Raw genomic sequence first — 19,527 nt, forward strand, 5'->3', positions numbered from 1 at the left:
AATCTGCTCCTGCTAGCTGGTCAAATAGATCATCGATCCTTGGCAAAGGGTACCTATTCTTGGTAGTGACTTTGTTCAACTGCCTGTAGTCGATACAAAGTCTAAGGGATCCATCTTTCTTTCTCACAAACAAAACTAGAGCACCCCAGGGTGAGGTACTCGGTCGGATGAAGCCCTTTTCTACCAGCTCTTGCAACTGTTCTTTCAATTCCTTCAACTCAGCTGGAGCCATCCTGTAGGGAGGGATAAAGATCGGTCGGGTTCCAGGCATCAATTCTATCTCGAACTCTATCTCCCTAGCAGGTGGTAAACCTGGCAGCTCGTCTGGGAACACATCTAAGAACTCTCTGACCACTGGCACCGAGGCAGGCTCTCTAACCTGACTACTAAGCTCTCTCACATGAGCCAAATACCCCTGACATCCCTTCCTAAGCAACCTACGAGCCTGAAGAGCTGATATCAGACCTCTAGGCGTACCCCTCCTGTCTCCTCTGAAGACAACCTCTGACCCATCCTGACCTCTGAACCTGACTACCTTGTCCCTACAGTCCAAGGTAGCACCATGGGTAGATAACCAGTCCATCCCTAGAATGACGTCAAAATCTGTCAAGTCTAGAACCACAAGGTCGGCGGAAAGGCATCTTCCCTCAACAAAGACTGGACTGCACTGGCAGACTGACTCTGCCACTGATGGATCACACTTGGGTCCACTGACCTAGAGAGGACACTCTAACCCAGAGATCATCAGACCCAACCTCTCTACGGCTCTCGGAGCAATAAAAGAATGAGATGCACCAGGGTCCATCAAGGCATACACATCTGAACAACCAATGACTAAGTTACCTGCCACCACGGTGTTAGATGCATCTGCCTCCTGCTGAGTCATCGTGAAGATCCGTACTGGAGCTGATGGACCTTCACCCCTGTAACCCGCTGAAGAAGAGGCTGCCCCTCTCCCTCTGCCTCTGCCACTGGCCTGAGTCGTGGCTGGAGCTGTTGGCTGCGCTACACTACCTGAAGCTGTCTGCTGGGACTGAGCCATAGGTACCGTCCTAGGACACTCCTGAGCCATGTGTCCCTCTTGCCCGCATCTGAAGCAGGCTGTTGTCCCAGCCCGGCAAACTCCCTTGTGTGGCTTACCACACTTTGCACAAACTGCATTATCTGCACCAGAGCTTGAGCCACTCCCTAGTCCCAGACTGGACTTGATCTTGATCTAGAACTTATTCTTCTTCGGCTTCCTAGTGGTGTTACTCCACCATTTGCTACCTGAAGCTGCTGCACTCAGAGAAGAAAAGCCTGGGGTCTTAGAACCAGAGGGCTGTGCCACTGACTGTTTAACTGTTCCCTGAATGATGACACTGGCCTCCATTTTCCGGGCTATATCCACTATGGCATGGAAGCTCTCCCTATCTGCTGACTGGATCAAGGAGGAATATCTAGAGTGGAGTTTCATGATATACCTCATTGACTTTTTCTGGTCTGAGTCAAGATTTTGCCCTGCAAATGGCAATAGCTCCAAGAATCTGTCTGTGAACTCATTCACACTCATATCATCAGTCTGCCTCAACTGTTCAAACTCTATCATCTTCAGCTCCCTTAAACTATCGGGGAAAGCCCATCCTGCAAACTCGTTTGCAAACTCTTCCCAAGACATGTTGTCCACCCTCGGGTTCACATAATTCTTAAACCACTCTCGTGCCTTCTTGCACTTAAGCGTGAACCCAACCATCTGAATGGCTCTACTATCATCAGCCCCAATCTCATCTGTGATCACCTTGACCCTCTCAAGATACACAAACGGGTCATCCCCTTTTTCATACTAAGGAGCACCCAACTTCATATAGTCGGTCATCTTGACCTTGCTCCCACCAGATGAGCTAGGCTTAGGTACTGGGATTTCTAGAACTGTGGGTTCTGCTGGTGGAGGAGGAGCAGCATCCCCTGAGGTAGGGTTTGCTGGATTTGGATAGTAAGGTGGAGGTGGGTACATGGGGTACTATGGGTATGGTGGGTAGTAAGATGGGTATGGCATGTGAGAAGGGTAAGGATTAAAGCTGGGGTAATCTGATGTACCTCCCATCGAATACCCGGGATTTTGAGAAAAGGGTGGGTAGTGAGGTGGCTGAACAAATCCCGAGGCCTGAGTGCCTCCTTGGGACTCTCCCATTCCCTCTTCCGACATGCTCACTCCTAAACTGCCATCCCTCCTCTGGTCCACATCCATCTCATCCCCCATATCCTCTGACATTCCTCCCTGAACTGTTCCCCTCACTGATCTGCTCCTTCCCAGATCCAAAGACCTTCTAGGGTCTCTAACTGCTCTTTCTCTGCTGGACCTACTAGACATTGCCCTAGGCAATGCTGGAGGACGGGCGCTCGTGCCCTCATCCTCAGGTGGTACTCCAGTCAATCGTGCAGATCGACGAGTTCCTCTCATCCTGTTTTCTGAAAAAAAAAAACAGTACACATCACATAAACGTTAGCATCATATGGTTCATGTGGGCACACATGAACCCGCATCACACACATATCATTCATATCATAGCATTAATGCACATGTATATAATCATGGCATTTCACATCATCATACAAGACAGGACTCCACATCCTATCCTAGTGGACATGACCTTTCCTATTGTGCTTGACCTTCTATAACATCTATGAGCCCGACACTCTAGGTCCGACCATATGAACCTGGCTCTGATACCATTCTGTAACGACCCGAAAATCGGACCGCTACCGGCGCTAGGATCCAGGTCGGCTTAAGGCCGCCGGGACCCGTAGCAAGCCTGACATACAACCTGTGAACCTGTTTAATCCCATACATGATCACGAATATACATAAAAATTTGAACTTTTCTTTTCTTTTACCAAGCTCAACCTGTGCATGCACATAAACATATACATAAACCCCACACTGGAGCTCTCAACAAATGCTCCAATGGGGCATCTCATCATACACAAGCTTGGTTGTAATATCCGGCTCGAGTCCGGCCTCGAAATTCCTATAGTTCGGTGGAATCTCGAGTGTTGGAACCCTCGAGAAGGGTAAGACATATGTTTTCATGTGTGTTTTAAGAGTTTTGAATGTTTTTACGTGTGAAAGGAAATGAGTTTTGAAAGAAAAGCAACAAGGGAGAAATGCAAAGGTTCGGCCGCCGAAGGTCACTTTCGGTCGCCGAACATTGCATGGTTTCGGATTCACGTTCGGCTGCCGAAGGTGGTCTGGCCAGCCACCTATAAAAGGGCCAAGGGTCGGTGGAAGGAGGCTATTTCTCCTCCACTTGCAGCCAGAGGTGAGTTCCAGCCTCTCTCACGTTGACTTTCATGGTTTTTATAATTTCCTTCAAATCTTTCCAAGGTTTTAAGAGTTTTGATGATTTTTGAAGGTTTTAAGCAAAAAGAACAAAGTTTGAAGCTTGGAGAGTTTGAGAACGGATTTCTCTCTATCTCTACGTTAGGATCGTGTAATCTCTTGTTTAGAAGAGGTAAGTACAGATCCTGAACCTTCTTTGTTGATTTGTGAAGGTTTTATGAAGTTTGTATGGGTAGTATGCATGTTTAGGTGTAGGTGAGGTTTTTGGTGATCTTTCATGTTTAAGTGTTATGTGCTATGTTTGTTTGGGGTTTAGGATAGTTTGAGACCCCTTTGTGCATATATATGTGTATGTGCTAGTTGGGAGTAGTTGATATGCATGTTGTAGGTTTTTGGGCAAAGTTTGCATGAAACAGAGCAAGGTTCTGTCCCCTGGACAAAACCAGGTTCGGCCGCCGAAAGAAGGTTCGGCCGTCGAACATGCTTGGAGGCAGTTTCGGCTGCCAAAGCTTGCCCCCGAAAGCTAAGCTTTCGATTTAGAAAGGGACTTTCGGCCGCCGAAAGAGGGAGTTCGGCCGCCGAAAGGATGTGAGTTTCGTCTCTGGACGAGACCTTCGGCCGCCGAAGGTGCCGCCGAACATGCATGAGTTTCGTCTCTGGAGAGGGGTTTCGGCCGCCGAACCTGCCGCCGAAAGTGCCCTGTCCAGCCTTCTTTTGCATGTTTTCTGTGAATGTTCTAGGATGGTTTAGAAGGGTTTTGGGGAGTTTCTTAGAAATGTTCTTGAGTGAGTTTGGTCCCTCATTTGAGTCCACCTGTGTAGGTACGGACCAGAGGAATCAGGGAGGTCAGCAGTGAGTCCAGTTTCAGAACCTGCAGAGTCAGTTCAGAGTCAACCCGAGGTGAGTGGAACTGAATTTCGTATTTTAATATGAGAAACGAGTATTTTATCATGCTTCATGCATCATGAATATGCTATAGGGTGAGTGCATTAGTGTCCACGAATATGATGCATTGCATTTATCCTTGATTCTATGACTGTATGGACATAGTAAGGATTCAATAGCCCTCAGAGGAAAGACCTGGAACAGCCCTACGGGGACCAGGCATAAAGACCTGGAACAGCCCTACGGGGACCAGGCATATGGTATAGAGGGAGTGTTGATCCGTCCATGCTGAGATGTGATTACTTGTGATGTGATACATTGCATGAGAGCATGTTTTATCACCTGTTCTTTATTACTGTTCTACTCACTGGGCTATAGTAGCTCATCCCTCTCCCCTAACTCCAGTTGTGCAGGTTCAGAATTCAGAGGGAAGTCAGCAGGGTACAGGAAGAGTATATAATTGGTACTAGTTAGTTAGTGTGGACATGTAACTGTAAATGTAAAGAGATAATGTATGTGTACAGTGTATAGAATGGTGCTTGATTACAAGAGATGTAATCCCTTTTTGTGTTTTCACATGATCAGTTTATGTTTCTATATTGTTGTATGTTTATGAGAAAACCAGGCTTAACATTATGAGTTTTATCCGCCTAGAGCAATGAGGAGCTCTAGTAGGGAGTGGTAGAGAACAAAGATAGTGCATGCACAGGTTAAGCCTTGGAATGAAGAAAAGTTTTATGTTTTTACAGAAAATATATGATCATGTATGGGATGTCACAGGTTCACAGTCAGGATAGCAGGCTTACTACGGGTCCCGGCGACCTTAAGTCGATCTGGATCCTAGTGCCGGTGGCAGTTCGGTTTCCGGGCTGTTACATTGGTGGAACAAAAACATTTAAAACATAGATCATGCTTACAAGAGGGATTATCATGCAAACTCGGTCAAGCACAACTTCTAAACCTCAATCTCATAATCAATATTTACATAACATAACTATTCATAACTTTACATCATTATACAATTTGTCATGTCCACATTCTAACTATTACAACTCAAGACTTCATTCACCTTGACTTCTCTGTCTAGCCAGAACCTGCAACCCTGGGGGATTAGGGAAAAGGGGTGAGCTACTAGAGCCCAGTGAGCATAATAATAAAACATTTAAATCATATGCTATAATGGAATGCAACACATCACAGATAAATCACATCACAGATGGTATTGTCACCAAGAGTCCTCTACATTCCAAAGTGCCGGGATGTAGAATGGGTCAACCGGTCTTTCTCTTAACATAACATAACATAACATAACATAACATAACATAACATTCCAATGTGCCAGGGACGTAGAATGGGTACAACCTGGACTTTCTCTTACATAGTGCCAGGGACGTAGAATGGGTACAACCTGGACTTCCGTACCATACCGTATCATATCACATCGCATCATATCAAGGACTAAGGATCATCCAATAACCATCCACATCATCATCAAATTATGCAATGCAACATATTCGTGAATTCTAATGCAAACAACCTAGAATATCACATAGCATTCGTGATGCATGAGCATGCTCAAATCTATATTGATTTGCTTTAAAACATAAGTGTTTATTCTACTCACACAACTAGCTCTGACAATGACTGAAGCAGCTGACTCACTGCTGGGGTCCTCGGTTCCTCGGGTCCGAACCTACACAGGTGGACACAAATGAGGGACCAAACAACTAGAACATAACTCTAAAAACATCCCCCAAAAACCCCCCTAAAATACCTCAAAACAATCATGCAAAACATGCAAAGGAAGGCTGAACAGGGCACTTTCGGCGGCAGGTTCGGCGGCCGAAAGTCCCTCCAGAGCCGAAAGTCAGGCAGGTTCGGCGGCACCTTCGGCGGCCGAAACTCCCAGACAAAGACGAAACTCATGCATGTTCGGCGGCACTTTCGGCGGCCGAAACTGCCCTCCAGAGATGAAAGTTCTCTTTCGGGGGCAGGCTTTAGCAGCCGAAAGGCTTGCCTCCCAGGCAGGTTCGGCGGCCGAAAGTCCTTCGGCTGCCGAACCTGGTTTCTGCCAAAAGGGCAGAAACTCGGTTCCTCATGCACATTTGCCTCCCAAAACCTTCAATCATGCATATAACTCACTCAAAACATACATCAGCTCCTAGGGGCTTCAAACTATCCTAAACCCCATCTACAACACATCAAACAACCACAAGCATCATACATTGCTCAAAAACTTAACATAACCCTTAAACCAACCAAAAACCTAAACATGCATTTCTACCCCAAAGATCAACTTAAAACTTGTTTAAAACATAAAATGAGCTCAAGATCGGTCCTTACCTCTTGAAGATCGAGGGGAGAACGACCCTAGCTCGGAGATGGGACAGATTGAGCTTATTGAACCTCAAAGCTTCAAAACTTGCTTTATACTCGAAAATCTTCAAAACGAAGGTGAAAACTCATAAAAATCATGAAGAATGGAAGGAAGAAACTCAAGATCGGTGAGGGACGGCGGAGAGCTCACCTTGGCCGAAAATGGGGAGAAAAGCTCGCCCGTTTTCGGCTAAGGGACGCTTTTATAGGTGGCTGGCCAGGCCACATTCGGGAGCCGAACGTGCCTCCGTAACGCATGCAAGTTCGGCGGCCGAACATGAGGTTCAGCGGCCGAACCTGGACTTCCCTCACTTATGTCTTCGGGGGCCTAAGGCTCTCCCGAAGTGCATGCATGTTCGGCGGCCGAACTTGAGGTTCGGCGGCCGAACCTGGGTCTTCCTCCAAGATTATTTTCATGCAAAAACTCATTTCCTTTTTACTTAAAACCATGAAATACATTAAAACATTTTATGAAAACATATTTCTACCCTACTAGAGGCTTCCGACATCCGAGATTCTACCGGACGGTAGGAATTCCGATACCAGAGTCTAGCCGGGTATTACAACTAATGATGCTTCTCATGTGGCAAAACTGTTTTTTCAGGAGATTATTCGCTTACATGGTGTCCCCAAGACCATTACTTCTGACAAAGATGTGAAGTTTCTAGCTCACTTTTGGATGACTTTATGGAAACGTTTTGGAACTAAACTTCGATACAGCAGTGCTGCCCATCCCCAAACTGATGGACAAACTGAAGTGGTAAACCGCACGCTTGGCAATCTTCTGCGCTGCATCTACAGTAACAAGAAAACTGTTTGGGATCTTGCTCTTGCCCAAGCAGAATTTGCTTACAACAGTGCCGTTCACAGCTCTACAAAGATGTCACCGTTTGCTGTTGTGTATAGGAAAGTCCAGCGCATACAGTTGATCTTATTGCACTTCCCATAGGTTCTCACAACAGTATTATAGCAAGCAACTTAGCAAAGTAGCACGTGGATGTTTTCAAGCAAGTACAACAATGCCTTACAGAAGCCAATGATAAATACAAAACTACAGCTGATAAACATAGACGTTTCAAATCCTTCAATGTCGGTGATCAAGTTATGGTGTATTTACACAAGGAGCGTGGTGGAAGACAGAAAAAGCTTGACGCCAAGAAGATTGGTCCATTCCGGATCATTCGGAAGATTAATGACAATACCTATATTTTTGACCTCCCACATGAGATGAAGATTTCCAAGACGTTTAACGTGGCAGATTTATTTCAGTACTACCTTTCTGATGACAACTCGAGGTCGTATTCTTTACAAGTGGAAGGAAATGATATGGAGCAATTAGTCTTGGACAACTTTTGCTGCCGACGTCCGATAGAGATTCAAAAATATGACAAGAGCCAAAGGCCTGTCACAAAATTCGATATGAAAATTCCATCATTTAGGGAACTAATTTTGCATTTTAATTATTTTTTTTGGATATTTTGGATATTTTAGTAATTTTGCATATTAGGGTTTTATTTTTATTATTAATAGCCTCTCTTAGCTATTAGAAATACACTTTTCAATTTTTATGAATTTTAATAAGGCTTTTAATTTTTTAACCTATCTTTTCTCCTATTTCGTCTTAACCAAACGATATTTGTTAAAACTTCTGATCAAATCTAAATAGTCTTTTATCACATTCTTTTTTTTTTATAATTTTTATTTTTCTATTTTTTCTTTCTTTTTCTCTTTTTTCTTTATCATTTTCTCATATTTTATATCATTTACATTTCTAATAAATATTAGATATAAATTAAAAATTTAATAAAAATAATAATATAATTTAAAATTTTATTAAATTAATAAAAAATAATATTAATAATAAAATTTATTATTTACTTAAAATAATAATTATTTTTTAATTATTTAAATTTCTAATAAATTTAGTAATGAATTGCAATTATAATTTATCAATAGATTTCACATTTATTAATAAAATATTTTTCTCTCAATTTATTAATAAATTTAAAATTTATTAATAATAATAAAAATTCTGTTGGAAAATCTATTAGCATCGTTGATAAAAGTTTATTAATAAATTTTTTAATAACTAATCGTAATTTCAATAATAATTTATTTATCAATGAATTTTTATATTAATAATCTGTAAATTTTTTGTAATGCTGTTAAATTAAATTTTTAATAAAATCATTTTATAAACAATTTTTTTATTAAAAATTCAAAGAATACTACTTAGTTTTTTTTTTCTTTATTAATTAGGGCAAAATAATTAAATAAGTATATCACTACTTTTTTTAAATACAAGAATTTACATTAAAAAGCCTATAATGACATAAAAATACAAACCGACCCATCATAAAATGTATATTATACAATGAGTTAATATAAATTCTGTTAGGGATTTGTTCAAAAAAAAAAAAAAATTCTGTTAGGGAATCAGTTTCACATGAATTGGTTGTTCCTAATTTCATGTGTCGATTCCAATTACCAATAGACCTTTGAGTTTATCCGATTCAAATTTAAATTAAATTAGTCCCAATTTAAATAAGAAAGTTGAGATCCAAATCTATCAATAATTCCATAGTCTGAATTAAGTTAAACTTCTTCCTATCATCAACTTCTCCAATTTTAGGGCTAAAATTAATATATATATATATGACAACTTTTAAAATACGCAAGGTTATTTAACAATAATTAATATAATAACATAATCAATGTAACGGAGTTCACAATTTTACTGTGCTATAAAAGCTTCAATTAAGAGTGAGCATTCGGTCGGTTCAGTTTGATTTTCAATTAAGAGTAAGCATGCAGTCGGTTCAGTTCAAAATCAAACTGAATCGAATAAATCAAAAACCAAAATTTTAGTATTTATAAAAATCGAACCGAATTGATTTTGATAAGAAATCGAATTGAATCGAATTGGTCTGATTCAATTCGGTTTAATCAGTTTGAATTTTCAATAATTTTTTATTTTTTACACTTTATTTTTAGTATTTTAAAATTTAATTAGAATATTTTTAACCTCTAATCTCTCTGTATTATTGAAAATAATATATTATTATCACTAATCGATTCTGTTCAGTTTTTTTGATTTTTTAATTAAAACCGAACCGAATCGAAATAATTAAAATTTTTAAAATTAAAAATCAAACCGAACCAAACTAAATAAAAAACCAAACCGAATTTTTAAAGTAATTCAGTTTGTTCAGTTTTTTTGGTTCAGTTTATTCAGTTTTTTTGGTTTAAACCGAATACTGCTACTCTAGGTCCAATTCGATTAAATAAATTGGCATTAGGCCCAAACATTAGCTTAATTTAATTTGAGGCTCAATATATTTATTTGGATAAATAAATGAAGTTAGAACGTTTTTATTTTTTTGAACTTTCATTATTTCTTGATAATCCTAGGAAATTAATACTTATTCATAGATATATGAAGTTAACTGCAAATAGAACTCTCAAAAAAAAAAAAAAAAAAAAAAACAAAAGTGCATAATGGAATTCGCTTGATTACTCCTGCAAAACTTTCAAGTTAAATGGACTCGCAAGTGTAGATGAAGACGTTTGATTATTTAAATAAATAAGTAAATGATATATGCAGTTCCAACTTCTTAATCATTATCTTATTATTTAGGATATAAACAGAAGTGCAAATCCAATAGAAAACCCATTATATATATATATAAATTGTAGCTTAAACTCAGGCCACAAACCATTAAGCAAAGCACAATGCAGTTCTCAAAGCTTGTCCCTTTATTTTTATTTTTCACTCTTTGTTTTTCATTTCAAACCCCTGTATTTGCTGTTAAGAAGGTATAATTTTCTGTTTTATTTTACTATTTTTTTTATCACTTTTAGAGTAAATGGGTTTGAGTTTGATCTTTTTTTTCTTTGTGCTAAAAGTCATATGTAGTGTACTTGGGATCCCATTCTCATAGTGCACAAGTTTCTGAGGCTGATCTTCATTCTGTAACTCAATATCATCACGACTTTCTAGGCTCTTTTATTGGAAGGTATGTGTTTTTCTTTTCTGCACTGGAAATAGATATATACCAATGATAACAATAATAATAAGAAATTTTCACGCAGTACTGAAAAGGCCAGAGATGCAATTTTCTACTCATACAAATACCATATCAATGGATTTGCTGCTCATCTTGAAGAACAAGAAGCAGCTCAAATTGCAAAGCATCCCAAGGTTGTATCTGTCATTTTGAATGAGGCAAAACAATTACACACAACACATTCATGGGAATTTGTGTTGCTAGAAAAGAATGGGACAATCCATCCGAGCTCCTTGTGGACCAAGGCTGGATTTGGTGAAGATGTTATCATAGCTAATCTCGACACTGGCACGTATTTCATTATTATCAATCATTATTGATTATAAAAAAAGTTCAAATAATTCATGTGTTTTTGTGTATTGTTCTCAGGTGTTTGGCCCGAATCAAAGAGTTTCCATGATGAAGGATATGGTCCTGTGCCATCAAAGTGGGGAAAAGGAAAATGTAAAAATGAGACATTAGTCCCTTGCAACAGGTTACCACTCTTAGTTCCTTTGTGGAATTTTCTGAGTAGATCCCTTTAGCAGTATTCACTGATAAAAGTAGTTTACTGTCGCAGGAAGCTTATAGGAGCTCAATTCTTCAAAGACGGTTATGAAGCCGATGGTAATAAACTAGACCCCTCTCTGTACACTGCTCGGGACTATGAAGGCCATGGAAGTCATACACTGTCAACCGTAGGCGGTAACTTTGTACCTGGAGCCAGTATGCTGAATGTAGAAGCAGTCAATGGAACAGCTAAAGGTGGTTCTCCAAAAGCTAGAGTGGCTGCTTACAAGGTGTGTTGGGGTGAAGATGGATGCTACAATGCTGATATATTGGCAGGATTTGAAGCCGCAATCCATGATGGGGTAGATGTGATTTCAGTTTCGCTTGGTGGAGGGGTTCAGGATTACAACAATGATGTAATTGCAATTGGGGCATTCCATGCTATGCAGAAGGGAATTGTAGTCGTGTGCTCTGCAGGAAATTCTGGACCAGGGCCTTCAACTGTCACAAATATTGCTCCTTGGATTATAACTGTTGGAGCAAGCACCATAGACAGGCAGTTTCAAACTTGGGTTGAACTCGGGAACGGTCACCGATTTAAGGTTCCTCACTTTCTTCAAATTCTAATTTCTTATCATTTTGTATCTAATAATAAACCCATTTATTCTTTTCTACTTGTGGTTCTGATTTCAGGGAGAAGGTTTTACTAACTCATTGCCTGAGTCTAGATTATATCCCCTTATTAGTGGAGCGCAGGCTAAGGCTTCAAATGCATCTGCTCAAGACGCGTAAGAACAAGCATATACATTCCAACTTATATTTATTGCTGCAAACTTGATGCATTTTAATCATTCTTTTGTGTTTTGCAGTGAGCTTTGCAAGGCAGGATCATTGGATCATGAGAAGGTTAGGGGTAAGATCTTGGCTTGTCTGAGGGGAGGAAATGCTAGAGTTGATAAGGGTATGCAAGCTTTCTTGGCTGGTGCAGTAGGGATGATTCTTTGCAATGATAAGCCAGATGGCAATGGGCTCGTTGCTGATTTTCATATTCTGCCCGCTTCTCACATCAGTTATAAAGATGGTCTTGCTGTCTATTCCTACATTAACAGTACCAAGTATTCCCTCTTGTCTCTAACCCTGCTCCTTTTATTTCTTTTAGAAAAATATTTTCGTTAATTTCATTGATATCTGATCCATCTTTTGTTTCATGTAATTTAACAGTGAACCTGTGGGTTATATAACGCCTACACAGCAAGTGATTGGAGTAACGCCTGCTCCAGTCATTGCCTCATTTTCGTCTGTCGGCCCGAATCCTCTTACACCTGAGATTCTGAAGGTTTAACTATTGCTAACCGCATAATCTTGTATATTTCATAAGCAACCAATGAATATATTAACTATTATTGATGCTCTTTAATGTTGAAGCCTGATGTTACCGCCCCTGGAGTGAATATTATAGCAGCATTCAGTTTAGGAACAAGTGTCACTGGTCTAGACAATGATAACCGTACGACTCCTTACATCACTATGTCTGGTACATCCATGTCTTGTCCCCATGTTTCTGGAGTTGTCGGTCTTCTCAAATCACTCCACCCTGACTGGAGTCCTGCTGCTATCAGATCAGCAATCTCAACAACTGGTCAGATTGGGAAGCTTGAGCTTAATTTTCCAAATATTTTTTACCTGCATAATCAATTTCTGCCTCTAATCCTATTGGTATAATTCTTGTGCAGCAAGAACAAGAGATAACACTCAGAATCCAATGCTTAATGGATCTTCTGAAAAAGCAACACCATTCAGTTATGGTTCAGGACATATAAGGCCAAACCGTGCCATGGATCCAGGCTTGGTCTATGACGTAAGCGTCAACGATTACCTGGACTTCCTCTGTGCCAGTGGCTACAATTCAACTATGATTGAGCAGATCTCTGAGAGTCCTTACAAATGCACTAAATCAGCTAGTCTTCTAGATTTCAACTATCATTCAATTGCAGTCACTGCACTATCTGGCTCAGTAAGTTTGTCCCGAAAATTGAAGAACGTGGGTTCGCCAGGAAAATATGCTGTTCATATTCGAGAACCATATGGAATTTCAGTTTCTGTAAAGCCCAGGATGTTGAAATTTCAGAAGGTTGGAGAAGAGAAGAGCTTTAAGGTCACACTGAAACCTAAGTGGAAGGGTGCAGCTAAAAAATATGAATTTGGAAGTCTAGCATGGACAGATGGTTTCCACTATGTTAGGAGTCCAATTGTAGTTTCTGCTGCTAAGATATGATTGCTATAGTTTTATTTAGCTTCTAGGCGTTGGATGTTTATTTAGCTGCTACGATTACATTGTTTGCATTACTATTCAATATCATTTTAATTAGAGAATACCTTTATCAGCCACTATAATATAATAGCTCTTCTGATGCTTCCATTTTTAAATAGCTCCAAAAAAGAAGTAAAATTTGTTTAAAAAGAAAAAGGAACTTGATAGAATTGGACAGTGTGGATGAGAAGGTAGATTCCCAAATTCAAGGGCAGATATGTCCATGCAAAAATGAGAGGATGATTAAAACCCAAAGAAGATTGAAAGTGATAGTGCACTAGCAGATATGGAAAGAAGCAACGGCTATTAAAAATCTTCATGTTTTTTCATTTTTTTATATTTCATCGACTCAACAATTCCTTTTTATTTCCAACGGTCAAATTAACCAACCTTCACAGAACTCTCCATGGCGCAACCCACCTTGAACATGAACATCACCATGGCCATTAGCATGTTCTCTGGGCCTAGGCAATCCAATGCCCCTTTCTCATCTTCATTTCTAATCCCTTCTAATTCTTCAAGTCTTCTCTTACATACAACTCTGCTGCGTCTTAATAAGACGAATCCCAATAAATGGAGGCATTCCATGTTTATCAGTACAAAACCTGCCTTGAAAGATGGTATTCTTACTGTTAATGGAAAGCCTGCAATTGCTGGAGTTCCTGACAATGTTTTTCTCACCCCATTGACTGAATCTTCTGCGTACCTGGGGGCTTCTTCTACAGAGAGCAGTTCTCGACATGTGTTCAAGCTTGGAGTTGTTCGGTATGCTAATTTTTTCACCTTTTTTACTTTATCTGAGGACTAAAGCTTACTGCATTCACTGTTGTTTGTGCTCGTGGTGCAGCGATGCCAGGTTATTATCTCTGTTTAGATTCAAACTTTGGTGGATGATTCCACGGGTGGGGGATTCAGGAAGTGACATTCCAATTGAAACTCAGATGTTGCTCATGGAAGTGAATAAAGGACCAGCTAACGCTTCTCCTTCTTATATCGTCTTTTTGCCTGTCCTTGATGGTGAATTCAGGAGCAGCTTGCAAGGGAACTCATCTGATGAACTTGAGTTCTGTGTGGAAAGCGGTACTTTCTTATAATTCAAGTTCATTCGCTGTGGTTTTGATATAATGCTGTCGATCCACAGCCATTGATTCTCACTGATCATTGTCTCGTCTCATCTGGAACTTTTGTTTTTTTAGACCAATGATATGGACTGTTTTGGTATTTTGATAGGTGACCCTGCTACAGTTACTTCAGAGTGCCTAAAAGCAGTTTTTGTGAACCATGGAAACCATCCATTTGATCTGATGAAAGAATCCATGAAGTAGGTCAGCTCTCCGAGCAAAATTTCAGTTTCAAACTTAGGGAAATATCAGAAATTAATTAGGGCATTAGTTTCACTCACTGAAGCATGTCAGCTAATTTTCGGTGAGATAATGACTTGTAGCTTGCTTGCTTGGTTTTTTGATCCTTTTCCTCACCAATGCTTTGTGCCATATGCAGGATTTTGGAGGAGCAGACTGGAACCTTCACAGTCCGCGAAGCAAAACAGGCGAGTCGCCTACAGTTTACTTCCACTGGGCCTATTATTATTACAAAATATCCTTTGTGCAGCGAGTGCATATTGCATAGTGACTACAGAAAAGTGAACAGAGAAGTACAGAAAATGGATAAAATATAAGAAAATTATGTAATTTAGTATGAAGACATTAACAATATGTTTGGGAGAAGGTTTCATAAAGTAATAGGAGGTTTTTAAAGTTCTAAAATCATGTATTTGTATTTGGGATGATGATTTCTTGTTTGATCCCATGGCCCGGTTCTTTTTGTATCTGTTACCATGCCTCCTTAGTCTTGATGAAGTCCTCTTTTAGTTAAAAATAGAAAAACTAGCAAGGTTCTGTGAATATGAAGAAAGGACAAATATTAATGCAATTCTCTTGTAATTGATGATGCAGATGCCTGGAATGTTAGATTGTTTTGGTTGGTGCACTTGGGATGCCTTTTACCAAAAAGTAAATCCCCAAGGAATAAAAGATGGTCTGAGAAGGTTGATATAATATTTTATACACATTTAATCCAAATACAACATAATGCAGTGAATTTCAAAATGTTTGATATTTCATGTTTAGTTAACATAATTCTGAGTTTGTTTTGTTCTGATTTATACTCTCATAGTTTATCCCAAGGAGGCACTCCTGCAAGGTTTTTGATAATAGATGATGGCTGGCAAGATACAAGTAATGAGTTCCAAAAGGAAGGGGAACCGTTTGTTGAAGGGTCACAGTGAGTTTATCCAACCTTCTTTTGTTCATCTCAAACTCACATGAACACCTCCTAATTTCCTCCAACTTACAGGTTTGGTGGCAGATTAATCAGTGTTGAAGAAAACAGCAAATTTCGGAGAAACGATGAAGCTCAGAGTGACGCTCCAGTTGATCTAAAGCACTTTGTTTCTGATATAAAGTTCAATTTTGGCCTTAAGTGCGTCCTTCTTAATAGGCTTCAAATGATTTAAAGAACAATGTCCATGTTAATTTTCTTCTTGGGAATTTCTTTTACACATTTTCTGTCCAGCTAAAGTTTCATCTCCTTAAAAAACTTTCAGGTACGTCTATGTATGGCATGCTTTATTGGGATACTGGGGAGGCCTTGTTCCAGATGTAGAAGGAACTAAAAAATATAATCCAAAATTGACATACCCAGTGCAGTCACCAGGAAACTTAGCAAATATGAGGGATATCTCAATGGATTGTATGGAGAAGTATGGTATTGGAGTAATTGATCCTGCAAGAATCTCAGAGTTTTATAATGATCTACATGGTTATCTTGTTGCACAAAATGTGGATGGGGTTAAGGTTGATGTTCAGAACATACTGGAAACTATTGCAACCGATTTGGGAGGTCGAGTCTTACTCACCAGACATTTCCAACAGGCACTTGAGGATTCCATAGCCACCAATTTCCATGATAACAGTATTATCTGCTGCATGGGTCAGAGCACAGACTCCATTTACCAGTCAGTATATAACTTGCATATGCTGTTCAATGCTTAAAGTTTTATCTTTTTCCATGGCGATTGATTTCAGTTTCTTTTTCTTTCTTCCCATTTCAGCTCAAAACAGAGTGCTATAACGCGAGCCTCTGATGATTACTACCCAAAAAATCCAACCACACAGACATTGCACATAGCCGCTGTGGCATTTAACAGCATATTCCTTGGTGAAGTAGTTGTCCCTGACTGGGACATGTTCTATGTACGCCTTTATCTATTTTCTTTTATACTTGATCATTATACTTGTGAAAAATATTGAAGGTGGTGCTCAACAACTTGCAGAGCCTCCATGATGCAGCTGAATTTCATGCTGCAGCTAGAGCTGTAGGAGGTTGTGGAGTCTATGTGAGGTAAGAATCGTTATCCAAGTATTGAACCAAGTAATAGAAAGGTAGACGATAGCGTGTAACGGCAGCTGTATTTGGGTTTCAAGGGTGTTTAGGCACATCTCTTCTAGTTTTCGAAAGCTTGTAGATTTGGGATAAGAGGTTCTTACTGGCATTTGAAAATCTCACGGTTTAGAACAGAAGCATAACTTCACACGCATTTCAACAATTGTGCAGCCTGGCTCCCTTTGTGGAAAGCTAATATAATAGCTTACTGTTTCTAACAGCGACAAACCAGGCCATCATGATTTCAACATCCTGAAAAAGCTTGTGCTTCCTGATGGATCAGTTCTTAGAGCAAAATATCCTGGAAGGCCAACAATAGATTGTTTATTCAGCGATCCAGTTATGGATGGCGAGAGGTACATATACATATATTAACCTCCTTCTCACTTGACTTGTATGAAGCTTGAATTATTTTGTCAAAGTGAGTTTTCATTTCGGATGATTCTGGGTCTAGTCTTATGAAGATCTGGAACTTAAACGAATGTACTGGAGTTCTTGGAGTCTTTAATTGCCAAGGAGCAGGCAGCTGGCCTTGTCTGGAAAACGCACATCAGAAAGATGTGAGTGAAGAGATTTCTGGAAAGGTATCTCCTGCTGATGTTGAGTACTTTGAAGAGGTCTCTGGGAAATCCTGGACTGGAGATTGCGCAATTTATTCTTTAAATACAGGTAAAATTTTGAGTCATTTAACACTAAAATCAAGACCTATGTATTAGTTTTCAATGGAATATTTTACATTTTTATATATTGCTTGTTATTAAAACTTTTCAGGATCTTTAACTCGATTACAGAAGGAAGAAGAATTTGATATTTCTTTAAAAACTCTGCAATGTGATGTCTTTACCATAGCACCAATCAAGGTAGGTTGGAATGGCTAGTTCTCTGGGATTTAGCTTACGTATTCGCAAGTATTTGAATACTCACCTCTTGTTTGATATGCACAGGTTTACAATCAGAATATTGAATTTGCAGCGATTGGATTAATAAACATGTACAATTCTGGGGGAGCTGTGGAGTCAATTGAGCAGTCTGGTGGCGGAATAGGCATCAGGGGGAGAGGGGAAGGTAAGTTTGGTGCATACTCCAGTGTAAAGCCAAAATCTTGCTTGGTAAACTCCAAACAAGTGGGATTTACATTTAGAGAAGAAGACAATCTTGTGATAGTGACAATTCCCTCTGGAGCCGGTGATTGGGACATTGAGATTTCTTATTGAGGCATTGCAAGTGTTTTATAAAGTTATCCATGGAACTGAAATATCACTGAATTAAATTTAATATCTCATAATTTTAGAGATGAATCGAATTAAAACTCACGAACCAAAATTACTATTTTACAAAGTAAATGGCTATGTAAATGGCTCAGATCGAGTTATAAATTCTGGAAGCGACTAAAATTAATGAATTAGTTTTGAATTAAAATTATAATATTTTATATAAAAAGGAACATTTTAATAATTGATCAAAATCAAACTAAACTGATGATCTGAGATCTAATAGAGATAGTATTAGGGTATGCATATGTGAGCTTGATTTGAATGTTCCATTCTCTTTGTCTTTATCATTTTTCCCTTTTGTTGTTTTGTGACTTGTAATCGCCACCCTGTATAGTACCACATGCCGTTATTATGAAGAGTCGTACGAACGAATGTACTGCCTTTTTCTATGTTGTCCAGTGACTATTTAATTCTTTTCGACGCTTACGTTGGCACGATCCCGGACGTATGTGATCTGCTATCTCATCGACTTATTAAGTTAGCTGAACTGAATCTCTTTCTTTTAGGCTCCGGCCCTATTCAATTAGGCCGGTTGGCATAAGGCCCAGGCCATGTTCATGAGAGTGAACTGACATGTTGGGTTGTCACAACATTCAGGTCTGGCCTTTTTTCGTGGGTCCAGCAATAGCTTGAGTGTTTGAGACCCATCGATTATCAAGTGCCCCTTTGCTCACTCATTAATTATTCCATGATTAATGTGAGGGTAAATCCCAAAACTCCAATTATTACTATGCGACTCTATTAATGTTTTTGTTAAAACGTCTTCTTTCCGCCTTTACCCATTTCAAATTCGTACTTTTGATTTTGCTGACTCTTCTTCTTGCTCTACTCCCGTTAACTTGTACTCCTTCACCTCTGCAATCTCTGCTCTGAGGTATGTTCCACTCTTTTCATGACTTCCGTTAGAATTCCTGACATCATGAGTTTGATATCCTCTGTTATTCCTTCTTCTCTCTCTAATTTTTTCTCCAACGAGTACATTGATCTCTCCATTTATAAAATTAGGGCTTCTTTTCATAATGAGAGGATTGTCCTCCCCAACCCGCCTCCGGCGGATTTGATAAACCCCCAATAGGGTCGCAACTTAGTTTTCTTCATTAAGCAATGCGACTTTGGACTGACATGCCCTTTCACCCCCTTCTTCATTGATGTCTTCCGTCACTTTGGAATGACCCCGTATGTTGTCCCCAAACTCCATCCTCTTTATGTGCTCTTTCGAGTCAGTATGTTTGTGTTGGAGTTTTGCCCATTTTGTTGCGTTGTTTTTCACTTTCTTTTGCCTTGTCTAATCTAACCATGGGTTTTACTATTTTGGTCCCTTGGAAGGGTTGTCCATCTTTGCCAGGTATAAAAACTCGATAA

The 19,527-nt window shown here is 39.5% G+C and overlaps 2 protein-coding genes across 2 annotated transcripts; both read left to right on the forward strand.

The window, feature by feature from the left end:
* The first annotated feature begins 10,312 nt into the window (after nt 1-10,312).
* On the forward strand, nt 10,313-13,517 carry LOC110623782 (subtilisin-like protease SBT5.4). Its single transcript, XM_021768804.2, has 10 exons — nt 10,313-10,396; nt 10,487-10,596; nt 10,673-10,935; nt 11,017-11,122; nt 11,207-11,738; nt 11,830-11,924; nt 12,006-12,251; nt 12,358-12,472; nt 12,562-12,775; nt 12,870-13,517. The coding sequence occupies exons 1-10, from the start codon at nt 10,313-10,315 to the stop codon at nt 13,409-13,411; spliced, it is 2,307 nt and encodes a 768-aa protein (XP_021624496.1). The 3' UTR covers nt 13,412-13,517.
* Nucleotides 13,518-13,796: 279 nt separating this feature from the next.
* LOC110622020 (probable galactinol--sucrose galactosyltransferase 2) lies at nt 13,797-18,185 on the forward strand. The gene is made up of 14 exons (XM_021766353.2): nt 13,797-14,212; nt 14,295-14,527; nt 14,678-14,768; nt 14,948-14,996; nt 15,403-15,494; nt 15,623-15,730; nt 15,803-15,928; nt 16,053-16,463; nt 16,560-16,701; nt 16,782-16,849; nt 17,113-17,247; nt 17,346-17,560; nt 17,663-17,751; nt 17,836-18,185. Exons 1-14 carry the CDS (start codon nt 13,854-13,856, stop codon nt 18,103-18,105), a joined length of 2,388 nt encoding a protein of 795 aa, XP_021622045.1. The 5' UTR covers nt 13,797-13,853; the 3' UTR covers nt 18,106-18,185.
* The last annotated feature ends 1,342 nt before the right edge of the window (nt 18,186-19,527 follow it).

Source organism: Manihot esculenta, chromosome 9, assembly GCF_001659605.2.
Source record: "Manihot esculenta cultivar AM560-2 chromosome 9, M.esculenta_v8, whole genome shotgun sequence".
NCBI lineage: Eukaryota > Viridiplantae > Streptophyta > Magnoliopsida > Malpighiales > Euphorbiaceae > Manihot > Manihot esculenta.

Excerpts from the sequence above, each read along its gene's own strand:
- LOC110622020 (XM_021766353.2), top strand. The coding sequence starts at position 13,854 with ATGGCGCAACCCACCTTGAACATGAACATCACCATGGCCATTAGCATG. Across the intron at positions 14,213-14,294 it reads TTCAAGCTTGGAGTTGTTCG|CGATGCCAGGTTATTATCTC; the intron begins GTATGCTAATTT and ends CTCGTGGTGCAG. Across the intron at positions 17,561-17,662 it reads AATTTATTCTTTAAATACAG|GATCTTTAACTCGATTACAG; the intron begins GTAAAATTTTGA and ends AAAACTTTTCAG.
- LOC110623782 (XM_021768804.2), top strand. The coding sequence starts at position 10,313 with ATGCAGTTCTCAAAGCTTGTCCCTTTATTTTTATTTTTCACTCTTTGT. Across the intron at positions 12,252-12,357 it reads TCCTACATTAACAGTACCAA|TGAACCTGTGGGTTATATAA; the intron begins GTATTCCCTCTT and ends GTAATTTAACAG. Across the intron at positions 12,473-12,561 it reads TTACACCTGAGATTCTGAAG|CCTGATGTTACCGCCCCTGG; the intron begins GTTTAACTATTG and ends TTAATGTTGAAG.